Source organism: Protopterus annectens, chromosome 2.part1 (assembly GCF_019279795.1).
Source record: "Protopterus annectens isolate FY-2018-M chromosome 2.part1, PAN1.0, whole genome shotgun sequence".
In the NCBI taxonomy this organism is placed as follows: domain Eukaryota; kingdom Metazoa; phylum Chordata; order Ceratodontiformes; family Protopteridae; genus Protopterus; species Protopterus annectens.
Genome location: NC_056729.1, coordinates 1,067,497,217 through 1,067,515,691, shown reverse-complemented (window position 1 = coordinate 1,067,515,691; position 18,475 = coordinate 1,067,497,217). Strand labels below are relative to the sequence as shown.

The 18,475-nt window shown below is 39.8% G+C and overlaps 1 protein-coding gene across 4 annotated transcripts in view; it reads left to right on the top strand.

Annotated features, from left to right (window-relative positions):
• PLA2G7 (phospholipase A2 group VII) overlaps nt 1–18,475 on the top strand; it is a 1,251,751-nt gene that overhangs the window by 567,646 nt on the left and 665,630 nt on the right. For 3 of the 4 annotated variants that reach the window (XM_044062626.1, XM_044062625.1, XM_044062628.1), the window contains one exon: nt 16,235–16,406. In XM_044062626.1, the coding sequence (XP_043918561.1) occupies nt 16,235–16,406 (172 nt within the window). The remainder of the gene's footprint in view (nt 1–16,234; nt 16,407–18,475) is intronic. The other variant, XM_044062627.1, reaches the window with a different exon arrangement.

The window sequence follows — 18,475 nt, the reverse complement described above, 5'->3', positions numbered from 1 at the left end:
AGAGGGTACCAAGTCTTTTGTTAACAGACTTTATGGTGGAGCTGATATGGGCATTGTAGTTGAGACGATTATCAATTGTTACACCTAGTAGGCGGGTTGTAGTATCTGGGGTTATGTCGGTAGCATTGTTGGAGATTACAGAGAAGAATGGATTAGGTGATTTATGAGTTGGAGTAAAAAGCAGTAGTTTTGTTTTTTTGGGATTTAGGAGGAGGCAGTGTTACATAAATTAGTTTTCAACATTATGAAAAACAGTTTGGGTGAGGGACTGGAGAGAGGCTATATTCTTAGCTGTACAGATTAAGGTGTAGTCATCTGCATATTGAATGCAGGTGGCTTGAGGTATGTTCATGTGTAGATTGTTAATAAATAAGGAAAAAAGAAGGGGACCTAAGACAGAGCCTTGGGGTACTCCAATATTTACAGGAAGTAATGAAGACAGATTGTTATCCCAAAGTACTGCTTGCTGTCTATTTTCCAGATAAGATCTAAACCATTGTAATGCTTGTGGATCAAGAGAATGGGCCTTTAGTTCGTCTAGAAGTAAGTTATGGTTAACCATATCAAAGGCTTTTGACAGTTCAATAAATAGTACAGAGGAAAAAGAGTTATTGTTACAATTTTTGTTTATAGAGTCGGTGAAGGATAAGAGGGCAGTCGTGTTATGGAATGGTCTAAAGCCATGTTGGCAGTTTGCTAGTAGGTTATTTTATAGTAGGTGGTTAAGTAGTTGTTTGTGAATACACTTTTCCATTATCTTAGCTAATGGGGAGAGTAGGGCAATAGGTCGAAAGTTAGAAAGCTCAATAGAAGATCCACCTTTATGTAGTGGGATGATGTGGGATACTTTCCATATGGTAGGGATTTTGCCTTCTGAGATAGTTCTGTTAATAAGGATAGAGATGGGATAGTCTATGGCTTTTGCGGCAATATGTAGGTATTCAGATGGGAGATGGTCAGCAGAAGAGGTGCAAGGTTTCAGTTTTTGAAGTAGCTTACAGATGAGAGATGTTGGTACAGGTTGTATTTGAAAGGTAGGAGATGAAGTCTTGGAGGTATTTAGTGGGGAAGCAGTAAAAGGAGGTAAAGAATTGGCTAGGGTTTGAATGGCTTCTGTAAAGTAGTTATTAAAGGCATCAGGGATCTGGTTGGAGTTATTATGGTTGAAACCTGCTGGGGCAGGAGTAGTAGAGTGACCTGGCTGAAGAAGTTTGTTTATCCCTGAACAAAATTTTTGTGGAGTTTGTTGACTGGTTTGTTGGAGGTGAAGGTAGAAGTCTTTTTTGTCTCTAAGAATATCCTTCTTGGTGGCATTTCTTAACTGTTTATAGTGGAGGTGATCTGATGGACATTTGGTAGCTCTCCATTTAGCCCAGATTTTATTTCTGAGGAGCATCTTTTGCCTAGTTTGTTTTGTGAGCCATGGGGCAGATTTGGTTCATATTCTAGTAGAGCGAAAAGGTGCATGGTAATCTAGGATATGAAGAAAGTTAGTGTTAAAGTAGGTCACAGCCTCATCAAGATGGGTCAGTGGTGACTAGTCACATGCTTGCAGTTCGTTTAGGAAGCTGTCTGGATTAAAGAATTTTTTTGAGCGGGAGGTTTTGAGATTATGAGTAGTTGGGATATGGACTTTTTGTCTAATAATGTAGGTAAGCATATGGTCGCTGATGTCATCGGGAAGGGTTCCTGGAGTATAAGTTTCAGGGTGGCTATTAATAAGGATCCAGTCAAGAGTCGTTTCCTTGCTGCTAGGTTTGTGGATTCTAGTAGGAGTGGTTATTAATTGTGAGAATCCAAAGAGATTTATGTGGTTAGTAGGGTTAGGGGAATTGCAGGTGGACCAGTCGATGTCAAAGTCACCCAGTACAATGGTCTCCTGGGGTAGTTGGGTAGAAAGGTAACTAAGTAAGTTTTCAAGAGTATTGGTATTGTTTCCTAGGGGGAGATGCATGCAGATTAGATAGATAGATTTGGAGTTGTTGATTTGGAGTTTGGTAGTCAGGATTTCAGATTTGGTGTCTAATGATGAAAGTACATTAAAGGGGGAAATTTGGAGATTAGATTTATAGAGAATGGCTATACCTCCACCTTTTTTGGTTTTACGGTCACATCTAAGGATATTATAGCCAGGAGGGATAATCTCCTGGTCTAGAGTAGATGGTTTTAGCCAAGTCTCTGTAAGACATAGAGTATCAAATGAGTGCACATCAAGGAGTGCATGCAGGTGGGAATTTTTATTGTTCATACTTTTGATGTTAAGGTGAGCTATCAGGAGGGAGTTAGGTGGTTTAGTTAATGTAGAAATATTAATGTTAAATTGTCAAGGCTACCGGTGTAGTCGGTATTGGGGCCAGGGTTTGGATGAATATCACCATCTAGGAGGAGGTGTTGCTGGGGATATTGTAGAAATTTAAGGATCTTGTAGAAATTGTTAAAATTCTTTTTGGTAGTGAAGTAAGTAACATGGGTTTCTCTGTGATATTTTGGAAATATATAATTTGAGGTACAGGTTATGTTACTGTGGTTAAGGGAGTAGATGATAGAAGATGGTAAAGTTTGTTGGAAGTTATGGTTTTGTTCAGGTAAAGAAAGATTTTCAAAGAAGGTGAGTGAGTAAGGTATGGTAAGAGAGGCTATAGTGGTAGTTAAGAGTAGTATGTTTGTGCAAATAGTTTTGTGTGTAGGGGCCATAGTATTAAGTAGATATGAGTTGAGAGTAGTTTGTGTGAGTAGGTGAAGTAGAAAGTATTAGAGAGTGTTTCAAGAGATTGAGCAGGATTTAAATAATGTAAGTAAGAAATTGGTGGAGGTTGTCTAGGAGGTAGATTTGTGATGTAGTTAGTGCAGTACATCCCTTCATTCATATAGATCCATGAGGAACCCTACTCAGCTTGACTGGGAATACATGATTTTGACCTTTGTGAAGGCTCAGGAAGAAACCTTTGCTACCTTTACTTCATTTCCTCCTCAGGGCCCTGTTTTACCATCTACAGTATTCAAATGGGTACCACAACCTTTACTGACAACAGTGGCACCACCATTTTCCATGGTGACTGGGGTCCGGATGGAAAGATGATAAAATCAGCAAGCATAGTATTGCTGGACTTGAAGTCATCCTCAAGTCTTGGTGAGTACCTTCATGAGGTGAATCCTGTTTTTACAAAATCTCACCAAGATGATAGTGATGTATAGACTGTATTTTATATAGCGCATGTCATGGACAGAAGTATGTTAAAATATAAATAACACAGCTGGGTACACAAGCCCCAGGATAAAACTGTGCCCAAACCTAGTAGGTGTACTGGTGCCAAGACTGGAAAAAATGAAAGTATAGAATCCTCAAGACATGGAAAAACATTCCTACAGTGGGGTTAAGCTAGGCTCATGGGAAGGATGCCCCCCCCCCGTTGTCGAAAGAAATAGTAGTCTATAAAAACTGACAGGCCAAAAAAAAGAGCCATAAAGATGATAGAGTGGACTATTGAGGAAAAGAAAGAAATTATGCATTGTTACTATTATGCAAGAAGCCCAGAATATTGGGATAGAAGATATTCAAAAAGATTGAGAGAAAATAGAAAAAAAGAAAAATACTTGCATAAGAAAAGCTGTCAAAATCTTCAAATCCAAATTTATATTCATTAATACAACAGATTCATGAAGCCCATTCGATTCTCAGTTAGAGCATCTTCTGTGTGGCGACATGTCTTCGTTGAAGGTTGTGCGTTAGGCCCAGCAAGCCAGCACGTAAAACTCTACTGCCAATCATTAGCGGACCGGAGTTCCGCTGTGGCGACCCCTAACCGGGAAAAGCCGAAAGACACAAACAAACAACAGATTCATGAAAAACGTTGTATAGAGCACGAAACCGTGGGCCATTTGGAAAAAGCAGTGACTGAGGAAGTCCATAAATATAAACAACAGTCCGAGAGATTTTTGAAAGGTATAAAAAAAAACATGGACAGGGGAAAGAAACACAGATCTGATATGGTGTAATACTTATGCAAAGGAGAAAGCCAAACTAATTAATACAAAAAAGCAGCTCCAAAAATATTTGAAGAGAAATACAGGCAAAGCCATCCAGATATGGAACATTCCACAATACAAAATAAGGTCACAAAGGGGAACATAGAACAGAAAATTAGTAAAGTAGAAGTTAAACAAATGGAAGCTGAAGTTATGGAATACCTGCAAAGTGGAAGATTTAGTGTAGAAAGTCTATGTCACAACATGATGAACAATGAGTCCCCAAAGTAAGGAGAAACAGGTAGAGTCTGAGACATCTGAAGAAATATGGATATATGAAAGAAAAAGACATTTAATATGGTGCAGTATTTATGCAAAGGAGAATGCAAAACCAATCAATACAAAAAGGAACACCAGAGATATTTGAAGATAAATACTGTCAAAGGCATCCAGATATGTAAAATTTTACAATTCAAGATGTAGGAAAACAAAGGGTGAAAGTAGAAAAGAGGATTACCTGTCAAGTGAAATATTTAGTCTGGAAAATGCATCTCTAGAAATGACACAGCATGATGGATCAGTAAGTCCCCAAATTAAGGAGAAACAAGTGAAACAGGAAGCATCTGATCAGTTGCCACATAAAGATACTGTTGAGCCTTCAGTAGGAAACCAGTACAAAAGTTAAATTGGAGTTGCACAGCAAGGGAGGGGACAGGAAATGGTGGCATCTCTGACACAGTCAATATTGTGGAGTGATAGGCCAATGAGTTCCTATATGAAAGAGCAACAGATGACGCAGGATGCTGCTGTAAAGAATATGTCGCAGGAAGATGTTCTGGAATTTTCTGTAGAATACCTGCAGGAAACGGAGAACAAAGAATGTGCCCTCAGTTTAGAAGAAAATGATCTAAGGAAAGATTTTGATTTAATAGAGATGGGTAGACATATTAAGATCAATGAATGAAAGATTGCATAAAGTCAATAAGACCCAAAATGTTAGAAGTCTGATAAACAGATGAACACAGTAATCGAGACTATAAACAGAAAGTCCTGCAACATAACAGAAGTAAATAGGATATATTACTGTGCAGCTACATCAGTAACAGATAGTCTTACCACAAAAATACAAAGCAATAAGGGAAAGGAAGGGAAGAAATCAAATACAATCATGGAAGTATCAAATAGAGAAAACTATAGAACAATTTAGACAAGAAGTGTCACTGTTAGAAGAGTACAGAAGAGGGAACAGATCAGCAAAAATACTTAGAAAGATAGACATGGTAAAAATAGTGCACGGAATTAAATCAGACAAGGATCTGTCATACATTATTACAAATAATAAACTAAAGATATTAGCACAGGCAGAACAACTTAGAAGACATACAGATAAATATTAAGGAAAAAGTATAAAATACGCAATTCATTGATGTGGAGAACTGGGAAACAAAGCAAAAAGAATGGAACCACCACTAAAAAAGAAGAAATAAACACATTTTGGAGAAATATCTATGAAGACCCTGTGGAACTTTAATAAAGATGCTAAATGGATAGAAATGTAAAAAAAACAGTAAATGTCCAGATGTACAGGAAATTAAATGGGATGAAGTAACAGCAAAAGAAATTCAAACAAAATTAAGAAAAGCTCCTATTTGGAAATTCCTTGGCCCAGATGCAGTACTTAACTTCTGGCTAAAAGTATTAACATCTTTATGTGAAGATTTAGCCCAGAGTAAGAACTACCTACATGTGTACCCCAAACAGACACCGTCCTCGTTAACAACAGGGAAAATTGCATGCCTCTTTAAGAGTGAACCTGCAAGCTGTCCTAAAAACTATAGACCAGTAACTTGCCTTCTGATGATGTATAAACTGTACACTGGAATTGATGCTTGCAGAGTTTATAGTCCTTTAGAGGAAAACTCAATCACAGCAATAGAACAGAAGGGTAACAAAAGAAAGTCATATAGAACAAAGGATAATTTGTTAAATAAAGTCATAATGGAGAACTGTAAAGAAGTAAAGAATCAAAGTGTGTCATGGATAGATTACAAAAAAGCATTTGATAGCATCCCACATTCATGGATAAAGCAGTGTTTAAAGATGTTTAAGGTACACTGTACACTGATCGACTGCATTACAGAGACCATGAAACAGTGGCTAACCACTTTGCAGCTAAGTCATGACAGAGGACAAGTTATTATCCCAGGGGTAAAAATTCAAAGGAGGATATTCCATGGTGACTCTTTGCCACCGTTGCTCTTTTGTTTTGCCTGTAACCTATTAAGCTGTTTACTTAACAGATTAGATGATTGTTACAATTCGGCTCCCAGAAAACAACAAAGTGTAAAGACTTATCTCCTTTTTCTGGATTATTTAAAACTGTGTAGATCATCATAGGAAGAGCTGAAAGCACAACTGGAAATTGTCAGAACTTTCTCAGAATTATAAGAATGTCATTTGGTCTTGATAAATATGCAAAAGTAACATTTAAAGCAAGAAAGCTCCAGCACAAAAAAAAATAGTCTGGGAGAGGACTGTGATATGAAGAAATTTGAGCAGGAGGGAGTATTTACATGTTTGGGAATTGATTAAGGATTGACAAAAGATGAACAAATCCAAACAAAACTTGGTAAGGAATATTTTAGAAGACTAAAATTAATGCTGAAAACAACCCTGACATCTAGGAACAAAGTCCAAACTACAAACAAATTTGCTCTTCCTGTTTTTACTTACAGGTTTGGGGTGACTGACTGGCTCCAAAAGGTATTGGATCAATTTATTTATCTATTTTTGACATTTGTTGACTGGGAAAGTCCACTGGGTCAGAATAACCCATTTTCAGTGGAGGCCTGAGGAAAAAAGCTCCAGTAACACATTAGAAACTACTACAGCAAACAACTAAAAAATTGTTGTACAGCAGGATGAGATTTACAGTAATAAGAAACCATACAAATATAAGTAGCATTTCTTAATGATATAAATATGCAAAGCGCAATGTCATTATGCAGTGAAAATAAATGACAGTAGAACTTGCACACTATATAAATGGATAACTTGTACATTTAGTATAAACAATCATGACACACAGTATATTCTGTACAATATGAAGGAGATTATACTTTTGCCATGTGGAAGTTTAAGGATTAAATATTTATTAGTATACTTTGTTTAAGAGAAAGGCACAGAAGTACAGTTGGTTTACCAGTATTTCAGTTGATCTAAAAAAGGGGGTATTCTAGTCAGTAAACTCATTGGTGTTGGTTCCACCAGTTGGACTGGAAAACAAAAAAAAAGCTTTATGCTTATCAAATGATATATAAAAATCAGTGCATACCAAGATTTATGTATTCCTTGTTCTGGAGGAGGTATGGGCCCCTCAAAAGTGATTACATGTATAATTCTGCAGTCGTAGGACTACATACATATCTGCTGACCTCATTAGATCCAAACATAGTGAAAGTTTTGAAACATGAAGAGAATATTTCTAAGATGACTCCCCTGCTTAGTTTAGCAGAAGCATATCAGTGTCGAGCAGGAATGGAAACCAAACCAGAAGTAGACAAAAATCAGGCAACAACTGAATGTGCCAAAAAACAAAGGAAATAATATAAGGAGAAGGATCAGATTAGAAGGCAAGAAATTTGGTAGGGGCATAAATATAGATGCAAGTACAGAAAACTCTGGAACAACCTTATGTCGATCAAGACCTGATGCAGGAGTGGTTAAGTAGAGGTGAATTTAAACCAAAAGTTGAAAGGTTAATATTGGCTGCTCAGGATAGGTTTACAAAGTCCATTGAGCATGTGAGAGAAATAGACAAATGCAGGTTCTGTAAAACATACCTAGAAACAGTCACACATCTTGTTGCTGGATGCAATGCATTAATGGCAGATGGTCTGTATACCGAAAGGCATAATAATGTGGCCAGACTGTTGCACTGGTTATTGTGCAAACATTACAATATTATAGCAGCTGGAAGCATTGGAAACATGAGCCACAGAGCATTGTAGAGAATGATGAAGTTTATGTTACATGGGATCACCCATAATCAACAGTTCAAAACATAGATGCGAGAAACACTCGGGGACTCTCAAGTTATCCATAGTAATTTCCTGTTATCCTATGAAACCAGATATAGTAGTCCATGGAAAGAAGACAAAAGTAGCATTGATACTGAAATGGCTACACCCATTGATTACAGTGTCTTGTGTACAGAGAGGCACAAAGTCATAAAATACAGGATTTGTAGGCAGAAATGAGGGCATTGTGGAAGAAGGATACCCAGACAATTCCAATAGTAGTAGGAGCAATGGGTCTCATAAAAAAATAATTTACAGTCTTATTTAGATACGCTACCGATATGTGTAACTCCGTATGAATTGAAGGAGTCAATTCTCAGCACATTGCATGTGCTAAGAGGAGCACTTTTGGCCAACATCAAAGATTAAAACAATACTAATTTAATGAAGTTTAATCACATTTTGACTTAGGAATGGGGTTTATTCCTGTGATGGTATTAGAAACCCAAAAGACTTGGAGAAATTAAACCATTAAATCCCTAAGGAACCATACTCAGCTTGACTTGGGAATACATGATTTCAACCTTTGTGAAGGCTCAGGAAGAGACCCTTGCTACCTTTAATTCATTCCCTCCTCAAGGCCCTGCTTTAGCATCTGTAGTATTGGAATGGGTACCGCAGCCTGTACTGACAGCAGTGGCACCAAAATCTTCCATGTTGACTTTGGCTCCAGAGTATTTTTTTGCTGGTGGTCAACACCACTTTTGTACTGGCTGTGTCAATGCAGGTGGTGATGACAATCTCAGGCCTTAATCCCATTGAGGATCTCTCAACACAAAAGAGAACTGAGATGGTTTCTTTGTAGGAACAAGTCATGCTCTACTGGTTCTGCCCATGGGCACTGCTAAAACAGAAGATTTTAGACAAGCCTCATCTGCAGTCCCTCAGGAAAGAGGATCTCTTTGGTACTGAATGTGAAGGTCTGGGGTGCCTTCCTAAGAGAGTTCAGATGACTCCTCTCCAAGCTCCCTGTGGAAGAAGCAGTATTACAGGAAATAAGTCTCCATTGGAGCCTCCCTGCACATACACAGACCATGACAAAGGGGAGACATTTCTTAAATCCCATCCTGAAGATATAATTTTAGTGAAATTCTTGGGACATTCTTTGCAGGAGCTATATAGGTCTTCTCCATCATTGGCCTGGTTAGTGCCACCACCTGTTAAGCTGGTGGACATGGTGTTTTCCAGAGTTTGGAAAGAGATGGATGTGGCTGTGCCTATTCCCCCAGAAATGGGTCAAGGTGCTGCAGACCCCCAAAGATAACACCGAAGTAAGGGGCTACCTGTAGATTACATAGTGGTTTCTGTTGCCACCAAGCATGGGGATACTCAAGTTACCCATCCTGCAAACAGGGAATTGTGAATAATGGATAGACTTGGGATGGAAATATATGCATCCAGCACACTTTCAATCAGAACAGTGACCTATCTGGCATACATGGTTAGGTTTCAAATGGATTTGGCAGAGAAGACTTTGGATACTCAGATAGAAGGGAAGACAGTGGAACAGATAAACAGCTTCAAGTATCTGGGAGGGGTAGTTGAGGAAAAGGGTAGTCTGAATGAAGAGGTCAAAGCTAGAATCAGAAGGGCTGCAGCCAGTTGGCATAGAGTATCAGGTGTAGTCTGTGACAGAGGAATGCCAAAGAAGCTGAAAAGTAAGGTGTACAAGACAGTGGTGCGACCAATACTACTCTATGGTACAGAAATCTGGGCAGTAAAGGCACAACAGTTGAATAAGCTAGAGGTGATGGAAATGAAGTGCCTGAGAAAGGTGGTAGGATGCACACTGTGGGACAGATGAAGAAATGAGGACATAAGAGCAGAAGCCAAGGAAGCTCCAATTGCAGAAAAGATCAAAGAGAACAGATTACGGTGGTTTGGGCACATGTGTAGAAAAGCAGAAGACAATCTGGTGAGGAAGATTTGGGACAGGCAGGAGGAAGGTAAGAGGAAGCGAGGACATCCAGCAAAGAGGTGGATGGATTGTGTGAAAGAACTGCGACAGTCAGGCATGAGTGTTGAAGAAGGCAGGAGTGTGCCAGTGAATCGAGAGAGATGGTGACAGTTGACACAATACCCCGACCCCCATGTAGAAAAATGAGAAAAAGGGGGCTGATGATGATTTATTTATTTATTATTATGATGATGAGTTGTGTACAGTTGACTTGAGATCCTTGTTAAAGACCTAGGTGATGACTATTACATCTATCTCTTTGCTGTTCGTACATTTGATTCACAACACAAGGGCAGTGTGTTTAGGTAGTGCTATACATAGATGTGCCGGCCTGGACCTCACAAATTTTGTGGATCACTTGATGGCAATGTTCATCAATGTTCTCTTTTATGGAACCACCTTGTTTGAGCTGAAAGAGAAAGACAAGTTTTTGCGGTGTGAGCTAGATAGCAAAATGCTAACAGATGTTAGGTTCACATTTTTGACTCTGCAAATGTCCTTTTAAAGGACTAGAAAGGCACCAAAAATATGTGGTTTAGGAAGTTCTAAGTGCCTCAGAACAGGCAAAAATACAACAGAGGTTCCTGTAGTAGAGAGGACTTCTCATCTAACTGCTGCCTCAGAGGCAGAGATGGCAAGCATCAACAAGGGTTCAGGGGATCCTTTTGAGGTTCCCATGAGTATAAAGTCTGAAAAGATGCCTGTCTGTCCCATTCTGGAGTCAGTCAGGGGATGTCTTTTGCTGTATCTACCTGTATGGTTGGTCATTTCACAGGACAAATGAATACAGGAAATTATATTCAGAGACTACAGTATACCCTTTCTAACATTGCTCAAACACTCACCCTCACAACTCCCACCTTGTCAGAAAAGGGCAATGCAAAGGGAGGTAGAAAACCTCCTCCAAAAAAAGAGCCATCCACGTGGTTCCACTTGAGCAGAGAGGGTCTGAATTTTACTTTCAGTTCTTCTTGGTGCCTAAAAAGACTCAGGATCTAAGACCATTTCTTTATTTAAGTCCATTGAATCGTTACTTAAAGAAGAGTCATTCTGAGTGGTCCTGGTGCAGTCTAGCCTACCTTAAATATAACCAGGAGACTGGATGCAATGTTTGGATCTCCAGAAAGCATACCTACACATATAAGCCATCCAGGAGATTCCTGCACTTCTAGGTGAGAGCATATCATCACTTTTGAGCTTTGTCATTTGAACTCACCACAGACTTCCCCCACTTCAGTGTTTATTTAATACAACATGGCTCCATTCGTTGCACACATGTGATTATTGGGTGTAAGAATCTTCCCCTGCCTGAAAGACTGGCTCATAATGGCATCTACCATGGAAAAATTTTAACAGCAAAACAGTACTTCCTCCAGACATGTCTATCTTTGAGGATTACAATCAATTTTGCAAAGTCTCAGTATGATCCATCAGAATTCCTGACTTTCATAAGTTGCCAGTTGGGTGCAGTCAAACAGCTGGCAAAACTACCACAAGACAGAGTTTCTTCCCCAGTTCAGAAAATCTTAAGCTTTTAAAAAAATTCAAATCCCACTGTTACCACAGTACTCAGGGTGTTAGGTCTGATGGCTGCCTCTCTTCAGATAGTACTGAATACAAGACTGAGCGCAAATGTATTACTCTTGGGACTCAATGGACTCGAGCAACACAACATATGATATATATGATAAATCTTGCAAACAGTTGAATCAAGCCTCTACTACGGTGGGTCAATCCTCACACTTTTTCCATGAACCCCACAGCCACATAAGTACAGCCGAGTCCAATCTGGATACTTGGATACCACAGGAGGTCAGGTGACACATCGTTGTACTGGAAATGGGAGCAGTCCCCCTAGGATTTCACGCATTCCACAACTGGCTCCCCCATGGTCCAGTATCCATCCTCTCTGACAGTATGTCAGTGGTGAGGTACATAAATTAGCAAGGGGGAATATGATCCTACACCCTTCACAAAAAAGCCGTGAGAGTTTGGGAATGGGCTGTAACATTGCATTGTTTTCTCATAGCAACACATATACCAGGGACATCCATTTGTGATTGCATTCAGTTGAGCAGACAGATATGGCTACCACAGAAATGGTCTTTCAATAATGCAATAACTCAGAAGGTATTTCAGAGATGGGGAACACCCTGTTGCAGTGTCTTTGCTTCACCATCCAGCATCAAGTGCAGCAGCTTATTTTCCATTGTCTTACAAGAGGGACAGCCCCCAAGTGATAAATTCTCACCCGCTTGGTTCTCAGTTTCCTGTATGCATTTCTTCTGTTTTCACTCCTAGCCAAATTTCTACAAGATTTGCAGAGCAGGTGGCAATGCCAGATATGGTCTTGCTGCCTTGGCCAAACCTCAGTAGAAGACAGCATCCTAGACTAATGTCTCACCCCTCTGGGCAGCATCACTCAAACATTCAGTCCCTTTACTTGGCTGCATAGCTTATCTACATCCAGGGATGACCACTAATTCCACCCAGAGGTGATCACTTTGATAATTACTTCTCAACAACCTTCAAGAAAGATTGACAAAGACAAATGCAAAAGTTTTCTTTCTCTGGGCAGGTCAGAAAAATATTGAACCCCTTCTGCTTTTGTTTCAGAGGTACTTGCATTTTTAATGGACATGCTCAACAAAGGAATAGTTATTCTTCCATTAAAATTCACAATGCTGCTATATCATCCTTTCACCTGGGATTTTCCTTTTCTTCTCTAGTGTCTCATGAAGTATGTAAGGCATTTTTAAAAGGGTTTTTTTGCACCAGGTTACCCCTACTCCTCTGTAGGATCTAAATTTTGTTCTTGAAATGTTGACTAAGTCTCCATTTGAACCAGCTAATTCTACAAATGTTAAGTTTCTGATCTTGAGGTCTATTCTGGTGACATTACTTCTACAAGAAGAGACTCAGCACTTCATGCTCTATTCTTATAATTCCGTTGCTTGGTTTCCCATCAAGATAGTGTCACACTTAGAACTATTACCTGTTCTTCCCTAACTATTCTTGCAAAGGTGAATACCAGTTGCATTGCCTGTAATTACACAGACAACTCAGATTCTGTCTTCCTCACACAAAAAACTTTCAAAAAAGATAGAGAATTATTTATTTCCTTCTCGAACATCAAGAAGGGTCAAAAACTCACGGAAAAAAAAATCGCTACTCCACAAAAAAAAAAAACAAAAATAAAAAACAAATGCAAACACGAAATAAAGTGGGGCTTCACCACCCACACCCCAGTGTCGGAGGCTGTGCCCCCAACACCTCCCCTACCAACTCCGAGATCGCACCACAGTGGAGGAAATGACAAAGTCCTGAAAATGGCCTAGTGATTATTTTCCCTGGGGAAAAAAATCACTGTTCCGTGTCTTTTCTATTTAGTGGTTTTGATGTTTACAGCTCGATAAGAGTGTTTGCTCTTTTAAGCTTCTGATATAGACCCTAGAGGGGGACCTGTAGCTGGCAAGGAAGTGACGTTGAGTTCACAGAGGTTCCCCGCCAAGATAATCCAGGGCATTAACATATTGTCCTATACAGATCACCTTAGAGCCCTGCCTCTGTACCCAGTTTCTTACTGGTTGTTGACAAGTGATCTGTGTTTGGCATATAAGGCATCTTAGATCTAGCTCTGACAGAGCTTTTGCACATCTACAATATGAACAGCACCAGAAACACTAGATCTAGGAATTTGATCTTTCCCCTGACATAAATAAAACAATACATGCTGGCGAGACATATATGTTTTCCCAAAGGATCCCTTCCTCTGGAATAGGCTCCCTATCCATGTGAAGCAGAGTGCACTCCTAACCCTTTTCAAATGTAACCTTGACCATTGGATGGGAAACCATAAATTCATCCTAGGCTGCCCCCATTTCTCTTATAGGCAGAGGCCAGCAGTAAACATTCTCTAACATACCCACATACGAATAACTTTTTAAACCTCCGAAGTAACATACCCCTCCTAACAAACATCCCCCTGTAATTAAGATGCACATGTTAGAAGGGGACACAGTTGTGTTGGATTATGAAGGTAGGCTTATAATGGCCCTGGTGGTCATTAGTATAGAAGTCCAAGGTTTGGGTTAATTTTTAGCATGAACAATTTAATAAGTAGGACAGCTTCATGTCTTAATCTGTGACAGATCCTAGCAACTTTCCTAAGTGGCATTGTTAAGAGACTGTGTTTTGAAGAAAAAGTTATTATGAACTTTTCTTCATAATTAATAGATTAGCTTTAGTATTTGAAGCATTCAGACAAAGGCCTTTATTATCAAGCCAGTTTTGCACTTGATTAAAACTGCATTGCAGTGTGGCAGTGACAAATGTTACAGTAAGTCCAGAGAAAGCAGTAGATTCAGAGTACTAAGTAAGATATGCTGAACCAATATTCTGGTATTTTACTGGCAGATGTGAAAAGGACAGGACCCAGAGATAGTTTATTGAGGTGGAGCTTCAGAATGAGAGAGTAGTGGAGCTGAGACTACATTAACCTGACAGATTGTTTGCATTCTGTCACGTAGGAAATGTGTGAACTACTATATGGAAAGTTGAGGGGTTCTGCATTCAATAGTTGCTGTATGTGAATGTTGTACTTGCCTGTGCCAGATTTAGAGGTGTCAAAATACAAAGCATAGACAAGTTTCACCTATAATCCCTTACCAAGGAGAAGGCCCCTCAACACTAATGGGCTGTTTCTGTACCTGGACCAGATTGGAATGGTTGTTAAAGGAAAATCAGTGAAGAAGAAGAAGTATGGTTTTCTTTTGCTGCAAGATTGCTTGAAGTGGCATCTTCCTAAGCCCGTCATTCCCAAATGTCATGATTAATGCAGTGTTCCCAGGCATTTATCCCCACTGGGCAAGAGCCTTCGGGAGCACTTGACTGTCAGTGACAAGAGTGTGGGTGAGAGTGAGGCAGGAATCTGCCACTGGTGCTCAGAGACTGTGATTTAACATATCACATGGCAGTCTCTTATTTACAGGCATGCCTCCAGTAGGCCACTACAAGCCACAAGCCATTGTCTCAGACATCACTGCCTCCTCCTTTAGACAAAGAAAACACACAATTCATGCGTATTTGGAAAGCCCACTTCTAGCACTTTTTTTGGGACTCACTGTTTGCAGTTCTGGTCTCCACCAAGACTAGAAGAACAGTTTGCCCCCTTTGCCTCCCCAAGGGACGCAAGCATGCCAAGCCTCATTATTGCTCCCTCACCTGCCATCTATTACAAGTGCCTGATTCACTAATTAAACCCAGGTCACATAGATCTCAGTCAGGGCTTTATCTCTGTACGCCTAGCAGCTAACTACAAAGAAGAAGAAAAATCAAATTATTGTACTTTTTTGTGTTAAAGTCTAAATATTTTTTTTGTTTTACTCCTTGTGGTAAACAGCATAGTATTTCAAGTGTCAAATTCCACTGAATAATAATATGGGGAGTGTTACCTCCCTTGCATTGATTTGCAGCCACCTGTCCATCAGTTTTGTACATCCTTAGATTTTCTTTGAATAAATTTTTGCACTTCATTCAATATAGTACTCCTTATACTTGTGGAAATCTTGATGCCAGTGTTTCCAGCCTTGTACAAAGTGCAGACTTACATTTTGTTATTTTAGACAATAGTGCTACAGTAGTTTTTTGCTCACTTTGGGCTTCAGGCTGTTGATTTCGCATAACATGGTAAGAACGAATGTTCAAATGATTTTGTTTTTGCCTGTTCGGTATGACCACCACCACCCACAGCAGGTTGATCTGTGCCTAGCAGTACAGCCTGAGATGGTCATAGTTTCTCAACAGCATCAGCATCCCAAGTAATCACCCGTGCATACTTTTATTCAACAGTAAGCCATAGTCAATCAGATAATCAGGATCCCAAGACAACATTTAGCTATTTGATGCAATTTGACATATGACTGAAAACCACAAATCAGCCAAATACCATTGAAAGTGCTGAGCTTTTTACAGAACATGGTACAGCATACAGTTATGCTTTTGAGGCCTTTTACTTCCTCATATAAGAAGTGTATTGTTCCACATATACATACATACATACATATTTTTACAAAGTTTTACCATGAGAAACCATTTAATTATTGGTAAGTCTTGCAGCTAGCAGAGTTTGTCTGATCATTTATAAACCATTTTAGAAACCAAAGTATATCTTATTCAGATTATCACAAGACAAAATGTACTTGTATCTCATTGTTTATACTGTACGTTTCAGAGATGAATCTGCTTCAGCCACCTACTGCTTTGAAGAGAGACTGCCCTCAGATTTGCAAGAACAGGTATCTGCCTTTAACTCACCTTCCAATTCTGCATCTTTGAAAGAGAAGTGGATTTATTACAGATCCTTAAAACAAGGAGAATCAGAATTTGAGCTACGAAATAAACAGGTATTGAAATACATTTGGAAGTTTTAAGCAGTTTAAGTTCACATTTTTGATGCACATATATGCAGTAGTAAACCTTAAAATGAAGCAGAGAGTAACATTTAACAATTGCACTGACCAAGACTTAACTACACAAGTCATCAGCCAGCTGCCGGTGTGTGAAATAGCAGGTGTTCATATGGATTCGGGGAGGAAGGTTTACACATTGTGTTAACCAGTAGTAAGGGCTTTTCAAGAAGAAGAAGAAAGATCTGACTGCTAATCGGTGTGAGGTTCTGTAATTAACAGTTGTAAAAATGTTTTGCACACACCGTACCTCTTGCATCTAGAGACTTGCTGCAGTGCACTTAGATATTTTTTCTGGTGCATTCTGTAATTGCTGTACTTAAAATCTCAAGCTTAATTACTCGAAATGCATATAGCCTTATTAATTTACATGGGGTGTTCCTGCATCAGGAATAAGGGATGCATGCACCTCCAGGATTAAGTTCATAGGTAGTTAGTAGGCTAGCAGTGCAGGACACCACTGAAAATTTTAGCCTAAGTTTCTGATTGTTCCAAAGCACTATCTGGTTAAGTGGCTTGCTCAAGGTCACACAGCAAGCAAGTGAAAGATGAGGGAATCAAACCATGTAGCACAGGAAGCAGCTTGTTATAACAGCTCATAGGCCCGGATTTACGAAAGCTTGCACAGAGTGTAAGAAGAGTGTAGTAGCTCACGCCGGCAATATGTCTGCCGTGCGATCCAGGTACAGCCGGCAGGGACATGCACGAGAGCTGCTAAAGTTACTCTTGCACGGACAGTGTCATGGTATGCAAAGTACCTCATTTGCTGGTGAAAGCCATGCAAATGAGGTAAATTTGCGATCCAGAAAACACTAACCTGTCCGTGGAAGATTAGTGTTAGCTGCAGAAATGTACTCATTGGTAACTGAGTACATTTCTGCAAATAGTTAAACAGAGCTATGACAGCTTCAAATAAAGGATGCATACAGTTGAGGAAGCATGCCAATGGCCAAATATAAGGCCATTGGCGTTACATAATGTTTAAAAATATAATAATTTAACTTTTTTTTTCCTCGATCTCCGATGTTTAAGCATAGCGCAGCACCGCGCAAACGTGAGACGCTTATAAAAACAAGAAAATAATTTAAAAAAAGCCAAAAATAGGCATTTTCACTAAAAAGCTTATTCTGCCGTGCAGGTGAATGGCAGGCTGAAGACAACATGGCCACTGAGTAGTGGTTGCTAAGGTAGGGAAGCTCAGTGTGAGAGATGTAACCATGCATTACTAGGCAATCCTATGCATATGAGGATAAGGATAGTGAATCCCAATTTTCCCCAGCATGTGAGGCATGTCCCAAGAGTGTAAGAGAAGGAGTAGGTGAGTAGAAGAGTAGAATATAGGTGACATCATGAGGGGGTGTGTCAGACACTCTGTATGCTAATTGGAGCACAGTGGCTTGTGTTTGCTTTGAGTTGCTCAGGATTGCAAGAGGCGTGCCTACAGTTGTCCTGTTTGAAAACCTCAAACCAAAGGTGCACACTGTTAAAAGATAGGAAACTCCTTGCAAACATGCACACAGCGTGTGCGCTCATGTGCACGCGTGTTTGCGCGGCACTGCCCTGGGCGGAAACAGAAAGGCAAAAGGAAGGAAAAGAAGTAGAAAGTTAACCAAGGAGAACTAGCAGAGCTGCCAGGTGAAATATATCAGAATCAGCCAATTACACAGGCAGCAGACTAGCCTAGCCCAGCACTTTAAACTCTGCAAAAACCATTCCCCCCTGTTTTTTTCTCAAGAACTCTGCAACACTGCAGTATACAGAGAGGGAAAGCTTAAAAAGCTTAAGTCAGACAAAATGTTAGGGGCTGCTCTTGCTATCATAAACCAACATGTGCAAGGTGCTGAGGGTGGTGATGTTGTGAATGCTGCTGAGCAACCCACAGTGAGGAGACAGAGAAGAGTGTACAGATCCAGGGAAACCTACCAGGGGCTACATGAGCTGGAGATAGTGGAGCGTTATAGGGTGGACAGAGACCTCCTACAGCAAATTGTTGAGCTTTGCCACCC